This window comes from Macaca fascicularis, chromosome X, assembly GCF_037993035.2.
Source record: "Macaca fascicularis isolate 582-1 chromosome X, T2T-MFA8v1.1".
In the NCBI taxonomy this organism is placed as follows: Eukaryota; Metazoa; Chordata; class Mammalia; order Primates; family Cercopithecidae; genus Macaca; species Macaca fascicularis.
In genome coordinates, this window is record NC_088395.1 from 21,298,666 (window position 1) to 21,317,405 (window position 18,740).

At 33.2% G+C, this 18,740-nt stretch overlaps 1 protein-coding gene across 8 annotated transcripts in view; it reads left to right on the forward strand.

Moving 5' to 3' along the window:
* The window catches only part of CNKSR2 (connector enhancer of kinase suppressor of Ras 2), a 286,232-nt gene that overhangs the window by 53,097 nt on the left and 214,395 nt on the right, over nt 1-18,740 (forward strand). For all 8 annotated transcript variants that reach the window (XM_005593153.5, XM_005593154.5, XM_045383816.3 and 5 more), the window contains exons 2-3: nt 4,763-4,926; nt 10,996-11,198. In XM_005593153.5, coding sequence (XP_005593210.2) covers nt 4,763-4,926; nt 10,996-11,198 — 367 coding nt within the window. The remainder of the gene's footprint in view (nt 1-4,762; nt 4,927-10,995; nt 11,199-18,740) is intronic.

Genomic DNA, 18,740 nt, shown 5'->3' on the forward strand with positions numbered 1-18,740 from the left:
GGAGGGCAGGGTATTCCACTGGTTACCATGTGCAGCTGTCTGGGGAGCATGATAAAATTCAGTCCAGGGTTCTGTGCTGGGGAGCAGGGCCTTAAAAAGAAGGCAAATTGTCCAGGGAAGTAGTAGCTGTGAGGGTCATGGCTGGCCTGCTCCACTCTACTGCACTGAATCTCCTGATGCTTTTCAGGCTCCTGTCCATCCTGCAACTGTATAGGGCAATGGACCATCTGGCCTAAAATTTTATCCTCAAGTTTGATGTAGGCCAGGCATTTCTGCTTCTTTCCACTGGACTTGACTTTGCACTCAGAATTCTTCTTCCAGAAACTTGTATACTGGAGCTTAAATTCTAGCCTCACAAAGGTTCCTGCTGGGAAGAGTGTATCCATAGCACTGCTCATATTGGTCTCCCTGAAGCCTCACTGCATAAGTGGATGCTTATGGAATTTCCCCAGGGCACCTGCAGGCCCTGCTTCTAGGCCCTTAGGAGCTCAGCCCTGCCTAATCCCATGGTGCCCAGCCATAGGGCCAGCAGGATCAGCAGCTACTGCATGGGTTTCCCTCAGTCACCCTGGACCTTCCTTCCTGCGCCTTCAAGAAATTTCCTAACCTTCACCGTGGCTAAATCTTGGCCTCAGCTGTCAGTCTCTTCCTGGTCTCCTCCCCACATCCCTGCCCCTGATGCTCTTTCCTACTGTGGGGGCCTATTTTCACTTATGTACTTATTTTCTCCCTGGAATTATAAACCCTGTTGATAGATTGTAACATCCTTAAAGCCAGCAAAGATAAACATGTTTCTATCTTCATGATAATCAGTTATTATTTGGTCTACAATACAACGTAACATTTTTTAAATGTATTTTCAGCCTTACTGTAAGAAACAGTCCAATGGGAACTTATAGTTGTGTTTATCAAAAGAGTTTGTTGAAGGTGTTGTTTATTACATTACACAAGGATTTCTTCCCACAAGAAATCCTTTTTGCTGACTTTAGTGTCAAAAATGGATGGGCATGTTTGAGGTGGTGGATATTCCAATTACCCTGTTTTGATCATTATACTTCACATGAATGTATCAGAATATCACATGTATCTCATAAGTATATACAATTATTATATATCAATTTAAGAAAAAACTGGATGGACTTCTCTGAGAAACTGGCTTGCTGTTATCTAATGAATGTTTTAAACTATTAGTATTTTTCATTTGTATGAATTTTTTATATTTTCATTATTCTGGCTCCCACTTTATGACTAACCATATCTTCCTTTAACCATATTTTTCTCATCTACTTTCAATTTGTATTGCCCTCCTGAATTGTGTGTGTGTAAACAATATACTTAAATGCCTTTTCATGCAAAGCATAATTTAAATAAAAACATATTAAACAAAGACCTTAACGTTTTAAATGGAAAATAGAAAAACATTTTTGGTATAATGACTTTTGGTATGGTACAAACAAACAGTCTAGAGGTTTGGAAACCATCCTTTCCATTCCTCCCTCACTCCTAATTCTGCATAGTCTTTAAGAGCATGGATTTAGAGTCAGATGGACTTGGGTTTAGACCTTGCCTTACCATTTATAAGCTGTGGGATCCCAGGCATGGTCCCTAAATTTAAATTTTTTTATCTGTAAAATCAAGATAATGATATACAGTTCATAAATAATAGAAGGTATTACTATTATTCAGCATCAGTTCTTCTATATAGAATTGATATAAAACTATTGAAAGTGTAGCCTTTTTCAAAATAAATTAGGACAGAGTAAATGAGAACAGTTCCAGAAGAAAATTATCCTTCCTTTTAAAATTTTATTTTGTTTCCTTGAGAATCCTTGTGAAAACAAATCATATACTACTTGTTATAGAGCAACTACTTGCTTGTAGGAGGATGACTGTTAAGGATGCCTTTGAAGAACATAAAGAACAGGGGTTTCTCAGGTCAACATATATTATATTGGTTTCAGTGGTATCTAAAAACTATTTGCAATGTTTCCCCTTTCATTCATTCAAATGCAACTTCAGATTGAATGCCATCTGGGTACTCTACACAGTATTGAATTCATCAAGAGTATGCTAGCATGGACTTTAGTCCTTGGTAGTTTTAATTTTTTTTCTGGTAGGTCTAGAAGAGTGTGATTTCATTAGCCAATGTTCTATGTTATTCTTATTTTTCATTTTAATAACTGTATGTTTCTATCTCCATTTACTCATTTATTTTTGCAAGGGTATGAATCCACTTTATTGTTGAGATGTGTTTTTTTTTTTTTTTGGTCTTGAGATGGTGTGATATAGTCAAAGTAGGTTAGATTTTGGATCCTCTGGGACCAGGTTTCAATTCTTGGTTTTCCTGTCAGTTACTTACTGTGTACACTTAGAGAGTTACCTAGTCTCACTGACCTTTAGTTTCTTCACTTCTGAAATTGGTATAACACTAGTCTCTTTGACACTACTTGGCATCTCTCTGTTTACTCCTATCCTCACCATTATCCTGTAATCTTCTAAAGGAATATTCTACATGCAAGGCCGTCACTTTCTCATTTCCCAGTCACTGCTCAATCCCGTAGTCTGTCTGGCTTCTCTTTGCATTATTCTAATACTGTTCTGGCTAAAATCATTGATAATCTCTTAACTCTCAGAGTGCTTTAGTCCTTATCTTACTAGAATGCTGTGCTGCATTTAACATTTGTCTGTCATGCCTTCCTTATTATTACCTTGTCCTCTGATCCATTTTTGTTTTCATTCTTAGATGCTGCTTTGTCTGATCAACCCTCAAGTTTTATGGACCACTATACCTTTCACCCTATACAGTTGAGGGAGATTGGTTCCAGGAACCCCCACAGATACCAAACTCTGCAAATGCTCATGTCCCTTATATAAAATGGTATGGTATTTGGATATAACCTATGAAATCCTCCTGTATACTTTAAATAATCTCTAGGTTACATATAATACCTAATACAAGTACTGCATTCCTTGAGGTCTGTGTCTTATTTACCCTTTTATCTCCAGCATTCACAGCAGTGTCTGACAAATAATTCCTTCATTTTTCCCCTTGTTCCTGACTTTGGAGTCTTCCTTTTAAAATATAAATCCTGTTTAGCTATGTGGCACTGTAATTAGTACCAACTCCCTTTAGGTATTCAGCACATATTTGTAATGGTATCAATTTACATGTGTATTTTATTTACAAATATCTCAGTGAACTCTCACACAGATCCATAATGTTGTCTTATAGTTATTAGGCAGGGAGTCCCTCATCTTACTCACAGACTATTAATCTACCTGCATCTACATCCTGCATCTATCTGCTCCTTCCCTCCTTTTTCAATAGAGATGTACAGTTCTTATCGACATTTAAATATCTTCAAGTCTTAGCATCTTTAAGAAAGAAAAACAAACTCGATATCCTCTTATTTTTTTCTTCTCTTATGTAGCCTGACTGCTTTGAAGATTCCTCAACTCATTCGGTGCTGGCTTATTGCCATCACTGTGAAAACAACTCTCAGGAATGTCACTAGTGACTTTCACGTTGCTATATCCAGTGAGAACATTTCAGCCCTCAGCAGTATACACATACTAATGGAGAATGAAAGAAAAAGCAGGTTGTATAGAGAGGCTACAAAGTAATTCTAGTTACTTTAAGGAAGTTTGAGAATATAGTAAAGACATCTGTGGCCTTATACTAGACCCTGTCAGGAATCACAGTGCTTTTAGGACTGACTCATTTTCTTTCTCAATGGCTGCATAATCTCTCTGTTTGGAAACTTGACTTCCTTTTGTACATCTTTTCTAATTTCGTCTCTGTTTTTTTCTATTTTTTTATAATTTCTGCTCCTCCATAACTTCAGCTGGAATGTAGCCCATTATAGCCTCTGGTCTCCCTCCTTGACATAATGAGGACCTCTTAGTTTCAGCTAATTGCCTCATTTTCTTGGTATTCTTTACTTAAATTTCTAGAGCGTTAGTTTTATTAGTCCAGTTCATCATTTGTATCAAGCCACTTCACAGATGATTGAAACCGACTCAATCTATAGCCTAGCCAATCACGTATGAATTGCCCCGTGTAATCCTGATTTCTACTTTTAGATTTGAGTAAAATCCAAATTATAATGGATTAAGGAATGCATCACAGGTGAGGAAATAAGGGTAAGGGCTTGAATCCAAAGAGGGTGACAGACTAGTGAGGAGCACACATGATCAGTGAAATCAAAATAAGGATTTTGTGTTTTGTTTTAAGATGGCAGAGATTTGAACATAGAATGAGTCAATTAATAGAAAATAGTTGAAACAAAGAGAATTTAATTTTTTAGTTACTGAAGTCATCTTAAGGTGGCAGGAGATGGGACTACAGAGTACAGATAGATAGATTAGCTTTAAATAGGAAAGACACCTCTTCCTCTGAAGTGGGGTTTAAATAAGAAAGTAAGAAGGTGATGCACATAAATTTAAAAATAGGGGAACCTGCCTGTTGGCATACTTTATGAAATAGTCAGCAAGGAGAACTGCACAGACGTGAGATAAAGATTTCCAGTACGTGCTGAGGAAAATTCAACTAGGTACCTGACAACTATGAGTATGATGACGTGATTTTCTTTTTCACCATAGCCCATATGTAGGTTAAGAAAGGGTGAAGGATTTGGCTAGTTCAGAGTTAAAATGAACTTAATTTGTGACATGGTAGCACTAATGCTTGCTTCTCCCACCCTTCACGTTTGTTTGGTTTGGCCATGTTTTCATTGTGGTCTTTCATACTTGTATTTTGTAGGTCTTGATGACTGTTTGCAGCAGTATATTAAGAACTTTGAGAGGGAGAAGATCAGTGGGGACCAGCTGCTGCGCATTACACATCAGGAGCTAGAAGATCTGGGGGTCAGCCGCATTGGTCATCAGGAACTGATCTTGGAAGCAGTTGACCTTCTGTGTGCATTGGTAAGGACATAAAACTGGTGAAGAGGGAAACTTCCCTTTTCTTCTTTTGTTACTTTTCCCTTTTTTCTTCTCTTCTTTTGATAATTGAAATGCAAATAGAAGGAAAAAACCCTGATTCTCAACCAACTGGACCTGATATTTTCTTCCTTCCTTAAATTTTTATGATGTTAGTGCCAAATAACCGTTCCCTGTTTGTAACATCTTTTATAACAGTAAGAGTTGGGTATATCAAAACCTTAAGTCCAGAGTGTATGTCTCATAAACAGGACTCTTCATAGATGAACCTCTCATGTGCTAGGCTCTCACACTTTGAGAAAGGAAAGAATATTGATGGTTGACAGTGTTATATACATACAGTCTAGACATTTGAAGTTTGACCTATGAACAAGGCTCTGCTGACCTAAACCTACTTAAAAGCATGGCATCAGAAATAGATGTCTAGACCACTTCTAAGTTTGAACCATGTAGCTGTGGTGAATCCTTTCAGATGCTGAGCTTTAATCCCTGTACAGTTCTGGGTTTAAGCACCAGGTTTAAAGTCATGTCATTTGGATGCTTCATTATGTGATTGAGCTCTTCTGGAAGTTAACGCGGAAAATAAATTTAAACACCAACTTTTTTTTTCTGTTTATTGAGCAGTTCCTTAGTTGCAGTCCCCAAAGAAGTCAAATGTTAAACTTCCTTCTTACCCCTTCCTAATGTAATGGATATACATCAACAAGTCAGAAGTACAGATACATTTCAGTTTATGCAACAGATGCTTTCTGGGGAATATAAAGCAAATTTCTGGGTCGTGAATTCTGATTTTCTTCTACATACCATTATGAAATCAGGAGGTGAGATTCCTTATCAGCAAGCTGAGTTGACTAGTCCAGAAAATTGTACTATTGGGACTGTATCTTTACCTCCTTCCCCTCTGTCCCCAACTGCTCTTCGAATTTTGGTTTACCCTGCTAAGTCTTGTCTCTCTGATCTTCACTGGCCATTCTACATTTTCCTTATGTCTACTGTATTCTTTTCTTTTTCAACAATTACATATTCCTGCTCAAACAGTGCTATCGCTGGGAATGCAAAGATGAAAAAGACGCAGTCTGTACTCCTAAAATATATACAGTCCATTAAGAAAGACAGTAGTCATTAGAAGACAACATAGATTTAAAGAAAATTCCAGGGGAGTGTAGAAGGAAATGAACTCTTCTGAGGGATTCAGAAAGTGTAGGTAACGTATGCATTTGGTCTTACAAGATGATTAGATGTTTGCCAGACAAAAAGTTGGAGAAAAGTTATCTAAGCAGAAGAAATATCATGTGGAAAAACAGAATTGTGAAAGAATATGGAATATTCAGAGAAAATTGAGAATTGTCATTTAGTTTGTGTAGAATGGGAAATGATGAGAAAAAAAGGTAACACCTAACACCTTGTATCACATTACAATTCTTTGCTTAGGTTCTTTTATCCTTTAATTCATGTTGGACTCCTCAAAGGAAGACACCTTTGTTTAGTTCATATTTTTTATTTAGCTTTCTGCCCAGTGCTAAGCTCATAAAAGATGTTAAATTAATGTTATCTTGCTGAATTAAACTCTCTTGTCTTTCTTCAAAGAACCGTAATTTTTCTCTTGCCTACACAGCCTTTGACTTTGAGGTTTCTGTTCCTCAAATAAGGAAGACATAGAAAAATTAGCAGATTCCTTTTGTTTCTTTAAGCTATACTGTATTTTCATCTACCTTGTCTTGAAGTTATTCCTTATGTGCATAAATGTTTATGGCAGCTGATGAGAATCAAAGGTTTATTTAGTCACTTATTTATTCATGTAACATATATTTATTAAGCATCAGATATATTGTTTGCATCATGTTATTCTAGAAAGAAGTAAGCTGTTCATGATTTGGAGGTGTAATAATATTTCAAGCTATTAAGCTATCATTTAGTATGCTTCAATAGAGAGCAAAGAATTATTAACTGAAAGAGTAAAAACATAAATAAAATATATATAGAGAGCTTAATGTATGGGCCTTGATTTGTGTTCTGACAATACACTTTTTATTAGGAACTGTAAATAAATCATTTATGACAGGATAAGAACAGTTTTCATTTCATTTTTCATGTACTTATAATTTCAGGCATTTTGCATGAAAGATTTGATGTTTGCAATTGCTGGGATTTGTTTCTTTGCAACATAATTGCTTGGTTCATTCATCTTAAAATAATTTATTTTCCAAAAAAATTCATTAAAGCAAGCCTTTTAAGACTCACTCGTATTTATAAAGCAATGTATTATAAAGCTAAAAACCTGCTACACGATGCATTTAAATTAAGAACTCTACAAACCTGCGCATTATGCACATGTACCCTAGAACTTAAAGTATAATGATAATAATAATAAAAAAAAAGAAAATGTGGCACATATGCACCATGGAATACTATGCAGCCATTAAAAAAAAAAGAACTCTGAATAAAATGGCATTGACATTGTAAAATATGTGGTGCCAATATTAAGTATTTCTAGTTAAGTGGTTAGTGAAATTTTGCCACTGGTGAGGATATAGCTGACGTTACTTTTCTAAAATGTTAAATGCGTATGTTTATTTCTTTCAAATGCTTTTACATGCATATGATTGAAAGAGAAGGCTGATATGAACTTAGCACAAATTCATTAAGACTTAAATGGCTGTGTTCGATCAGTTCTAAGTCACTACTGGTTCTGGCACATGGTAATGGCCAAGTATATGAACAAATAAGTAACATATACGACAAACACAGCAGCTAAGTACATTTCATGTCTAAGTTTTTGTTTTCTTGAGGTAGTCCTTTTTATACTAATAGTAATACCAAGTTTTGCTATGCATATCCAATAAAAAGCAAATCTGTAGTGAATAAACCTGCATTTTTAAAAAGTTGATGCAGTGCCCTCCGTACCCCTGGCCTAAAGCGAAAGGTGCTTGATTTACTTGTCGATTCTTTAAATGGTAGGTAAGAGTGTGTGATGTACTGGTGACTTACCAAGTCACAACAAACCATCCACTTACATGAAAGAAATAGCCAGAAGGTATCTGTATTGGTAGTAATTGAGAATTGTAATGATAAAAATTAACTTGAGGCTGGGCATGGTGGCATGCCTGGAATCCCAGCACTTTGGAATCCTGAGGAGGGCAGATCACTTGAGTCTAGGATTTCAAGACCAGCCTGGGCAATGTAGCAAGACCACATCTCTACAAAAAATTTAAAGTACTGGCATACACCTGTAGTACCAGGTACTCAGAAGGCTGAGGTAGAAGGATCGCTTGAGCTCAGGAAGTTTAGGCTGCAGTGAGCTGTGATAATGCCACTGCACTCCAGCCTGAGTGACAGAGCGAGACCTTGTATCAAAAAATAAAATAAAATAAATTTTAAAAATTAAAAAATTAACTTCAGAGATCAGTTAATCTTTTTTGTTAAAATAGTAGCACATAAATCTGTTTACATACAGATGAGCTTCTAACCTATTATACTCTTCTAAATTTTTTAAACATGTTTTTGGATTATTAGTGTAGACTAGAACAAGTTTTAAGAATTTCGTTCCCCATCCTCTGCTACATATCTTTTAAAGATTCTTTTTGCCTCTACATTTCTCTGTCCTCCACATTTTTCACCTCTATTCTGCATAATGTATTTTTAGGAGGTTTCCAAGTTAGACCTTCTGAGAGTATCCTTCCAGGTTTTGTCTGGATGATTATTATATTCCCTAATTATTGAGTCATATGAAAAATAATAATTTTAGTTTCTTAAATTTTGGAGACTCTGAAATATTTTTACTTTGCCTTTGGATTTTTATTTATAAGAAGACTAATATTATTTTACCTTTCCTAATAAATCATTTGAGATGCTAGTGTTATATAGAGAGAAATAATTTAAAATAATCTTTTATGAAAGCTAATGGCTACAGAGTGAAATATCAGTTACCAGGTTGATTGAGTAGGCTTCTCTCTAATTGTTATAATTTGAACTTCTCTAAGAGATTACTATATTTTGTTGGCAGACAAATGTTTTCTTATTAAAATCATTTATACACAAAAATGAAAAATGCCATCATTTTTTACTTTAGAAAAATGCTTTAACACAGGGAAAACTTCTAAAAATACTTTTCAGTATTTTCATTTACAATTACATTTACAGAAGAAGTATCATTTACAGTTAGTTTGTATAGTTATAAATTGTTCTTATCTAGTCATTAGAGAGCATCTTTTATAAACATGAGAGGATTTCTTTCATTCTATAGTGACCAGCTGAACAAACTCTCCCACATTTCACAAATAATTCATTCTCAGATGCAATATAATTTGAATAGAATGTTGTTTTATTTGCACAAGCCAAATCTTTTAACTTGAGATAAGAATATTACAGTTCAAATTAAGCAGTGAATATTTAACATATTAATACTATGTTATTTTAGAAAAATTTATAACTTTAGAAGAAAGTGTTCTTTTAATATGTAAATTCTAAGCAAAAGACAAGCAGACTTTTATCACCATTAAATCTGTAGTGGTAACATACATAACTTGGTATTTAATGTTTAGACATCAGAACCTTCCTCTCCCCTCATTTTGTCTCCACTAAGTTTTCTCTTGTCTTAAATTGCCATAGGAAAAAAGACACCTAAATGTTGTACAAAGTAGGTACCCAGTGGTTGTTGACTTAATAATATAGCTTAATTTATTGTATGACTTAATTTCCTTTTTCACTCTTCATCTTACACTTTGATTTAATTATTGTTACCATGTTTCTGAGAGTAGGAGTAGAATATTGATGCTAAGGAATGTGGTAGACATATCCACTCACAGATGTCCTGGTGACCTGTAGTTCCATTCTGAACTCTGTCTAGTTTAAGTACTGAGTTTTTTAAGCAAAAAAAAAAAAAAAGAAAAAAAAAAGAAATCTTCCCATACCTCAGTTTCCCCAACTATGAAAAGGTTAAGTCAAACTTAGCCTCCCAGGCCCAAGCAAATTCTTACATTCTTTGGGTTTTGCCATTTTCAGTAAGGTGATAATAATTTTAACTTTACACACAACTGTAATGTACATGCTGCTAAGTGATTTAATCAAGATTATCCTTGGATAATATTAACCAGCCTTTTTAAGGGGTGTTTTGCAACTCACAGTTAGCTGCTTTACATTTTAATTGTAACTTATGAAAACTTTCCCCAAAGTTTGAAGGGATCCTACAATCTTTTTCTATTTGAAGATAGTAAAAAGGCTTATTATACTTATTCATATAACCCCTTTCTGCAATAAGATATAATAGACAAGATATTTAGGATGAATTAACAAATATTAGTTGAAATGTGAGAACAAAGAAAAGAAGAAAACAAATACACTTACCAAAAAGTCACTATGATTGCTTTTGGTGTGCTTCATGTTTAGTTGTGAGCTAATATAGCCAGGACAAAAACAAAAATAATTTTAGTTTCATAATTTGTATTACAAAAAGGAGAATGTGTGTTAGTTCCCCTGAGGAAGCAGAGTTTTTCCTGATGTCATATTATAAAAGAAACTTTTTATGCATCATTATGTAGAGTACGTGTATTTTTTAATCTGATTTATTTACCTGATTTATTTCTTGCTTTTTCATTTTGTTATTGTTGGTTGTGTTTATTTTCCTAACTTTGGGGAAGCAGAATTATTCCTAGTACCTACATTCCTGACCATGCGTATTGTTAATTGAATATATACTCAAAAATAATTGTTGATAATAATTAATTTCACAAGTAAATAAACTTAGGTTTTCGTTTTAAAAAACAAATTTATTATTTCTTACAATCTTGCTATCTTGAGTAGCATAGTTCTAAGATACAATGCCCTTATCTTTCTTTATTCATGTTAGTACTTAACACATTTTATTATAATTTCTTTATATGACATCTCCCCAAATAGTCACTTAACTGTGGGCTCCACTAGGTCAGGAATCCTATCTAATTCATTTGTAACTCTAATGCTACCCCATTGCCTGTGCATAATAAAGTATTCAGTAAATATTTTCACGAATGAATAAAATTGACTTTAAGTATATTCTCTCTCTTTTTTATAATTCAGAATTATGGCTTGGAAACAGAAAATCTAAAAACCCTTTCTCACAAGTTGAATGCATCTGCCAAAAATCTACAGAATTTTATAACAGGAAGGAGAAGGAGTGGCCATTATGATGGGAGGACCAGCCGAAAATTGCCAAACGACTTTCTGACCTCAGTTGTGGATCTGATTGGAGCAGCCAAGAGTCTGCTTGCATGGTTGGACAGGTAAAGTCTTCCACGTGTTTCATAAGTGTCCTCTCCTCAGACACCAGTTTGAATATAACATTATTTTGCATTTTCTTGTGAAAGGATTGGACAGGCAGAGGAGTACCAATTAATAAATGTCTAATGATGATTCAGACATTTAGATTTAATACCCCATAATATAGGGGTATCAAACAGATATTAATCCTTTATAAAATTTGATATCCAACTAAGTAGCCAATCAATAATTAGTCCGACAACTGTAAAATACCTTGCTGCTTTATAAGCAAAATCATTATTTGGCTGTCATAATAAAATTTATAAATTTTTGTTTATTATACTACTGCTTTGTATCCTGATGTTCTTTATTCATATTAATTGGTTTTACTTAAGGAAATGACCATGGGGGATGCTATAAACTCTTTTAAATAGGTAATTAGACACTGACACCTTCCTAGCATGCCTTGTGTGTCTCCTTGGCCTCACTTCATTCGTTCTATGTTATTAATTACATTGTACTATTTTGGATATCATAAACACACTTTTAGACTTTTTTAAGTTTAGGTGACTTTCATTTGTTTTGGAACATGTAAAATAGTATAAAAGTCTTGTAAGATGAAATGGAAAGGTTAGATTTACATTATATACTGTATGTGGTTAAACATTATAATGTTAAGACACATTGCAACTGTTTATTAAAAAACTAAATTTCTCTTCTTTCAGTTTTGGAATTTTTGGTAAGGGGTATGTACTATGTTTAATGGCTAAATAATCAAATTTAAAAAATGCTCTTTGTCTCTCATAAGAAACTCTGATAATATACATTATCAGAATTCTTTCTTGAATAAATGTCAGTAGGATATCCATATGTGTTCCTACACACACACACACACACACACACACACACACACACACACATACACACGCCAGTATTACATTTTGGCATTTTAGAAACATGAGGCCTTATATTAAAAGTAAAGCTTTTGTATTTTTAAGGTGAAAATTGAGATAATTTTCCTTAATTTTATATATACTTATACATAATATAAAGTGATGATACTAAATCCAAATATGAAACACTAAACTATATATTACTAGCTTTTTGATAATTAATGGACTGCATGTTTCTTTTGCATTATAACATTATTAAAATGTAATATTCATAATTGTCTAAACCACATTATCAAGTGTTTAAATTAATTGAATTTTAAATATATACATTCCAAAAGTTATGAATGGTCAGTAAGTAAAATATGGCTTAGTCCTTAAGTACTATTAATATGTTTGTTTTGGTAGGCTTCACAGTAATCAGAAGGCTTAAAGAACACATCCTTGATTATAATTATATCTTCTTTTACTCTCATTTTCCGTATAATTATAAATTTGCCCAGCCTTGATATTTTCATTTAGTAAATTCATTTATATATTTTTTACCCTAGTATTTGTTAGATGGATAAATTGTTAGAGTGAATAGAGAATGTTTTTACTTCTTGATGACAGATATGGCTATTTATAAAATCGCACATTTCCCACACTATAGTAGTCCTTGAGATTTTATTGTACCAATTTTTTTATGGTGGCATTACTTTCATTATGTAATAAAATGCTTTTGGTAAGTGCCAAATCACCTACAAAACACATATGTGCATACACACCTACAAAAACACATAAACACACACACAGTGTGTCAGTGCAGATTTGCTTTAATTTGGGGGATTTAAAATGAACCCTGCAAATGAATACTGCCAAGCATTTGATCTTTAACTTTAGTTTATTCCTTTGATATACAGTACTTTAGTTGAAGAATAAAAGTTTTGCCCGTTAAATAGGATTAATTTCATGTTAAGCAGCTGTTTTCATTTTTAAATAGCTATAAGTTTTATGGCATTACAAAATTTTTATTACATTTTGGAGAAAATGTGCATCCACAGCAATATAATTTGGGTTTATTACAGTTTTTATTTTATGTCACTTGAAAGAGGAGAAAGAAAAATAAAAAATAGGTAAAAAAAAATTTAATTTTATTCTAGATGCTGAACTAGATGCTTTATAAATACATATATACTCTCGGCTCATTGAATTCTCACAAAGCAGATATCGTTATCTCCATTTTACATATGAAATGTGAAATAACTTGCCTAAAGTCATTCATCTAGTATGAAAGTTATACTTTGAATCAATTTTTGTCTGACACTGAAGTCCTGTTATTTTTTCGTTCATGTTCCTTTGTCATGCTACACCTTGTTTTGAATGCTGACTAATTCTTGAGGATTTTGAGGAAGGGATGTGGCATATAAACCTTTATTTACATTTTGCTATTTATCTTCAAAAGCTAAATAAGACTACCACTTTTCTGTTTTGGGCCTCAGTATCTGAAATTGCTACATAGAACTTCATTAATAGAAAAGGTTTATTTCGCTGTTTATGGTAAAAGTTTACTGTTTTATCTCATTTTTAACATTAGTATTTAATTCTAATTGTTTCTAAAATACCTTTCAAGATTATTCTGTTTTAAGGGGATCAATGAGATTTTTTTTTTATATCATTGAAAAACCTTTAAGTCTTTAAGGCATAATAGTGTGCTAGGAAAATAATATCAATGGAGCTTCCATTTAAGTGAGATATACTTTCAAAGACCAGCTCCTTACATTTCCTAAATAAGATAAAATCTAAGGTTAACACAATTCCGTTTTTTTCTCCTATTTAAAATATTGATTTCAGTGAAACACCAGACTTTCCCAGAGGAATAGTCTCAGAGGTGAATTACAGTTGGTAGCTTTACTGTTTATTTTCAATGCATGATTTACTTGTCTATTTTTAACCTACATCCTACTGTTTTTGACACCTTATATTTCTTGCAGTTTTCTGTGGCTTTGCCAAATCGATCTATACTCAGAAGTTTACAGATCACTACAAGTGTTACGTTGTACAGTAACATTAGTAATAATGTTCAAAATTATTATTAAACAAAGTTTATTTTGCCTTCCATAGTAAAAGTTTTTTTTTCCTTCATTTTTACCAGTAATACCCCATTCTGATAGTTTATAAAATACCTTTTTAAGGCCATCCTGTTTTGATGGGATCAATGAGATCTCTTTATATCTTTGAAAACCTTTTACATATTGAAGGCATAAGAGTTTAAGGTACTAGGAAATTTTTGTTAAGATTTCTTTGAAATTTTTTGTCTTATGTAAGAAAATTGTTAAACTAATTTCTTCTTTCATGTTAAGAAACTATAGGACAAATTAATTTTATACCAGGAAAAATATTACAGAGACCAAGAAAACTACATTAAACACTACCAGATAATGTGATTCATTGTTTGGTCTTATTTTCTCTCATGTGCTCATTGCTTCTCACTTGGCACTAATTATTCCAGGGAAGAGCAGTGACATTAGCACTACTATTATTCATGGACTACCCTAAGGTTTCAGCAGTGCCAACCTGAGAAATAGTAAGGCATTCCAGATTTTCCTTATTAACCTCTTAGCTTTCCTTATTAGTTTCTAATTTGTTTAGGATTTCTGAACCGTTAATAACCTTTTTATAAATGTAATGCTTTTGTTTAGCTATCATGTACAAAGAATAATTTCTTATAGGGTCATAAACTTTTGCACCAGAGAGAAATATAAGCATCGTATTATCTATATGATGATTTAAGGAGTACAGTTGCTTAATTTTTAAGATCTAAATAGGATAATTCCTGTAACAACCACTTAGCAATGATCCAAGGATTTTATCTTTTTTTCTCTTTCTGGCATCGAAAAGCTTTCTTGCTATGAATTTAATTTCCTTTAATTAGAGTTATTGTGTTCTTCTTGTAAGTACCCTGGACTCTACTTGAGGGTTTCTTCAGACTTAAGAACAGTTTCTTTATTTTTGTTTTTGATTTTGTTTTTGTTTTTGTATATGTGTGTGTGTGCATGCATGCGGATCATGTTCAGTTATTCTACAGAGATCTATTGTTTTTACTCTCATAGATGATCATTAAGCCATGACTGAGGGATAATCTTTGGTAACCCACAAAGACTGGAACGCCACCTGACCTTTTACCCTTATTTGTATGTAGATGCAGCCCAAATCATCATACCAAACCTTAAAATCTGCTGGCTAAGAATGGCTGTTAGTACAGTTGTATGTGATTTGCCTCTAAGATAAAAACTTTAGGATAATTCTAAATCACTATAAAATAAAATCTGTTTTCCTTAGTATGTGTTTAGATTTTTCTTTTCATTTTTTCTTGAAATTTAATCTTGAGTGAGAAGCTTGTCCTACTTAAAATATGAATGGTCAGGAAAGTGGAAAACATGCCTTGGAATTCAGTTTGCTATAAGCATTTAGTGATCAAATAGGGTTTTTCTTTTCTGTATTTGAAAATCAAGTGAGATTCTTTTAAGTAGTTATGGTAAAACAAAATGAAACAAACATTCTGTGTATCACCTCATCACTTCTTAATGAAATTTTAAGATTTTATAAACAGACTCTGACCTTTTCAAACCTAGGAATCGAAACTCTTTTCTAATCATGCCAGAAGCATTTTTGAATTCTTAGTTTAAAATGCGAGTTTTTATGCTTCAATGCAGCAAAAATGGTCTCTATGTAATTTTTTTTTTTTTTTTTTTTTTTTGAGACAGAGTCTTACTCCGTCGCCCAGCCTGGAGTGCAGTGGCATGATCTCAGCTCACTGCAACCTCTGCTGCCCAGGTTCAAGCAATTCTTCTGCCTCAGTCTCCCGAGTAGCTAGGATTATAGACACCCATCACCACGCCCAGCTAATTTTTGCATTTTTAGAAGAGATGGAGTTTCACCATCTTGGCCAGGCTGGTCTTGAACTCCTGATCTCATGATCCACCTGCCTCGGCCTCCCAAAGTAATTTTTAAAAATAATGATATTCTCCTAGAAGTGCTTATATTTTTCATTAAAAAATATTTTTATTAAGTCACCTAGAAAGCATCCTTGGTCATCATTGTCTCCTTCCCACCTGGCCCAGAGATGCTTAAATTCAAGTTGTTTCTCCAGCTCTCACCTCCCCCAGGAGATCAGGATTTCACTGATGTCCTGGGCAGCCAGTGAATTTAATTTTCCATGAGAAACGACAGAGTTAACCTGTGGCAATAGGAGACCTACTTCATGTGGACCTTTTTTTCCCCTTCAGTTTAACTTTTCTGGAACAGTGTGCTGCGTAGTTCAGCCTGAGTTTGTGCAGCTTGTTAAGACACCTCTTGTGTACACTATGTTGAAGCTCCACAGAAAAGTCATGGGGCTACTTCTAGAAACCTTTCAACTGTCAGGCCTGTCAGTCTCATGACAGCTTGTTGGTTGTGCCAAACACTTTATTTGGGAAAGGAAAGCCCAGATTTGAATGGGTCTTTCCCCTGGGTCTTATCCTATAGAGGCATTTGTAATATGGATAAAATAATTTTTCATTTTTGCTCATTTAATTCTATAAATTCTCTTTATGAATGAATTTTGTGTTCTTTAGTTCTCCTTAAAAGAACTTTTGAATTATAAAAATAAATTCTTTACCTGTCGAAAAAAAAATATTTTTGTTGAGGCCTAGTTTATTTTCTATAAATTAACCTATTTTAAGTATACCGTTTGATGAGTTTTAGTAAATTTTGATAACACCTATACAACCACCTTTACAATCCAGTCTTAGAAATCTTCCATTAGGATGGATTTTTAAAAGTTGGTTTCTGCTTACAATTAAAGAGGTTAATTTTTTTACTGAGAATTTTGATTAATCACATTTTTTTCTAATTCAGTTTTTAAAATTCTTATGTCTCCTTTTATTTAAGTAAATTATCTTGAAAAAATATACTGGGTTTTGGAGTAGGAATAGATAAGTTCATGAAAGAGAGCCTATAATACACTGTGGTATAGTCATGCATTGCTAATGATAAGAATTGGCAATTTTGTTGTGCAAACATCATAGAGTATGCTTACATAACCTAGATGGTACAGCCTACTACACACCTAAGCTGTATGGTATATATAGCCTGTTGCTCCTAGGCTACAAACTGTACAGCATGTGACTGTAGTGAATACTATAGGCAATTGTAACACGATGGTAAGGATTTATTCCATATCTAAACCCAGAAAAGGTACAGTAAGAATAAAGCATTATAATCTTATGGGACCACTGTGGTGTATGTGGTCTGTTGTTGACCAAAACGTCATTTTATGCAGCACATGACCGTATATAAAATCCTTTACAAAACAATATGTTAAAACCACCAGAAAAAGAAAGGGCCATTTAGTAAATTGTAGTGGGGCACTTGGTTAAGCCTTTAGAAAATAGATAATGATAGAGCACTATTTTTCTTCACTAAAATAAATTTTAGATATATCAGATATCTAAGAAGAAAATATAAATTTACAAGAAAACTAGAAAAAATATAGGCAAAAAATGATTTCTAGATGTGAAAAGACTTTCTAAGTATTTTTAAAATGGAATAAAATACAAAGGAATGTACTGTTGACTACATAAAAATGAAAAATGTAACAAAGTATAAGATGACAAGCTGGGAAAAATATTTGCAACAAACATGAAAAGCAGAGGGTTAATGTGTAATGTGTAATATTCATATATGAACATATGTGAATATTCATATTGATAAAAAACAAAACCCACCAAAATGTAACAGGTGCGCATATAAGTAGGTAAATCAAAAAAGAGGAAACAGAAATCACTGGTAAGATGTATATATCAAACAACAGAGCTTTAAAGTGCATGAAGCAAAAACAGAATGAAAGAGTAAATAGACAAATCCACAGTTGTAGATTTCATTTCCTCTTTCTCAAGAATAGATAAAATTAAACAGAAAGTCAGTAAGATTAGAAAAGCTGAGCACCACCACCTAACAACAAAAAAGTTGACATTTTTAGAGCACTTCATCCAACAACAGGAGAACAAAAATTTTTTTCAAGTACCCATTGAATATTCACCAAGATAGACTGTATCTGTATCATAAAACAAAATTCAGCAAGTTTAAAAGAATTGAAATCAGATGATAAAATGAAACTAGTAACTCATACAGCACACTTATAAGTAATCCAACAGTCAAGTCTCATGGAAAATAAAAAGTAATACATTGAACAGAATGAAAAAAGACCAAATCATAATTTGCGGCACACAGCTAAAGCAGTGCTGAAAAGGAAGTGTATAGCACTGAATGCTTATATATATCAGAAATATATATATTCAAAATATATCAGGAATATATGTAGTAAATATATTAGAAGCACTGAATGCTTTATATCAGAAAAAAAGAAAGATCTCAAATCAATCATTTAAGTTCCCATCTCAAGAAAATAGAAAAATAAGAACAAAATAAGCACGGAGCAATAAGATCCTCTTAAGGATAAGAGCAGAAATTAGTGAAATTGAAAACAAACAACAGAGAAGTCAATCAAAATGTAAAGGTTAATGAAGGAATATTACAAATAACTTCAGACATAAATTTGGTAGCTCAGATGAAATAGACCAATTCCTTGAAAAATAGTACTAAAACATAACCCAAGATGAAATAGATACTCTGAATAATCCTATAACTATTGAA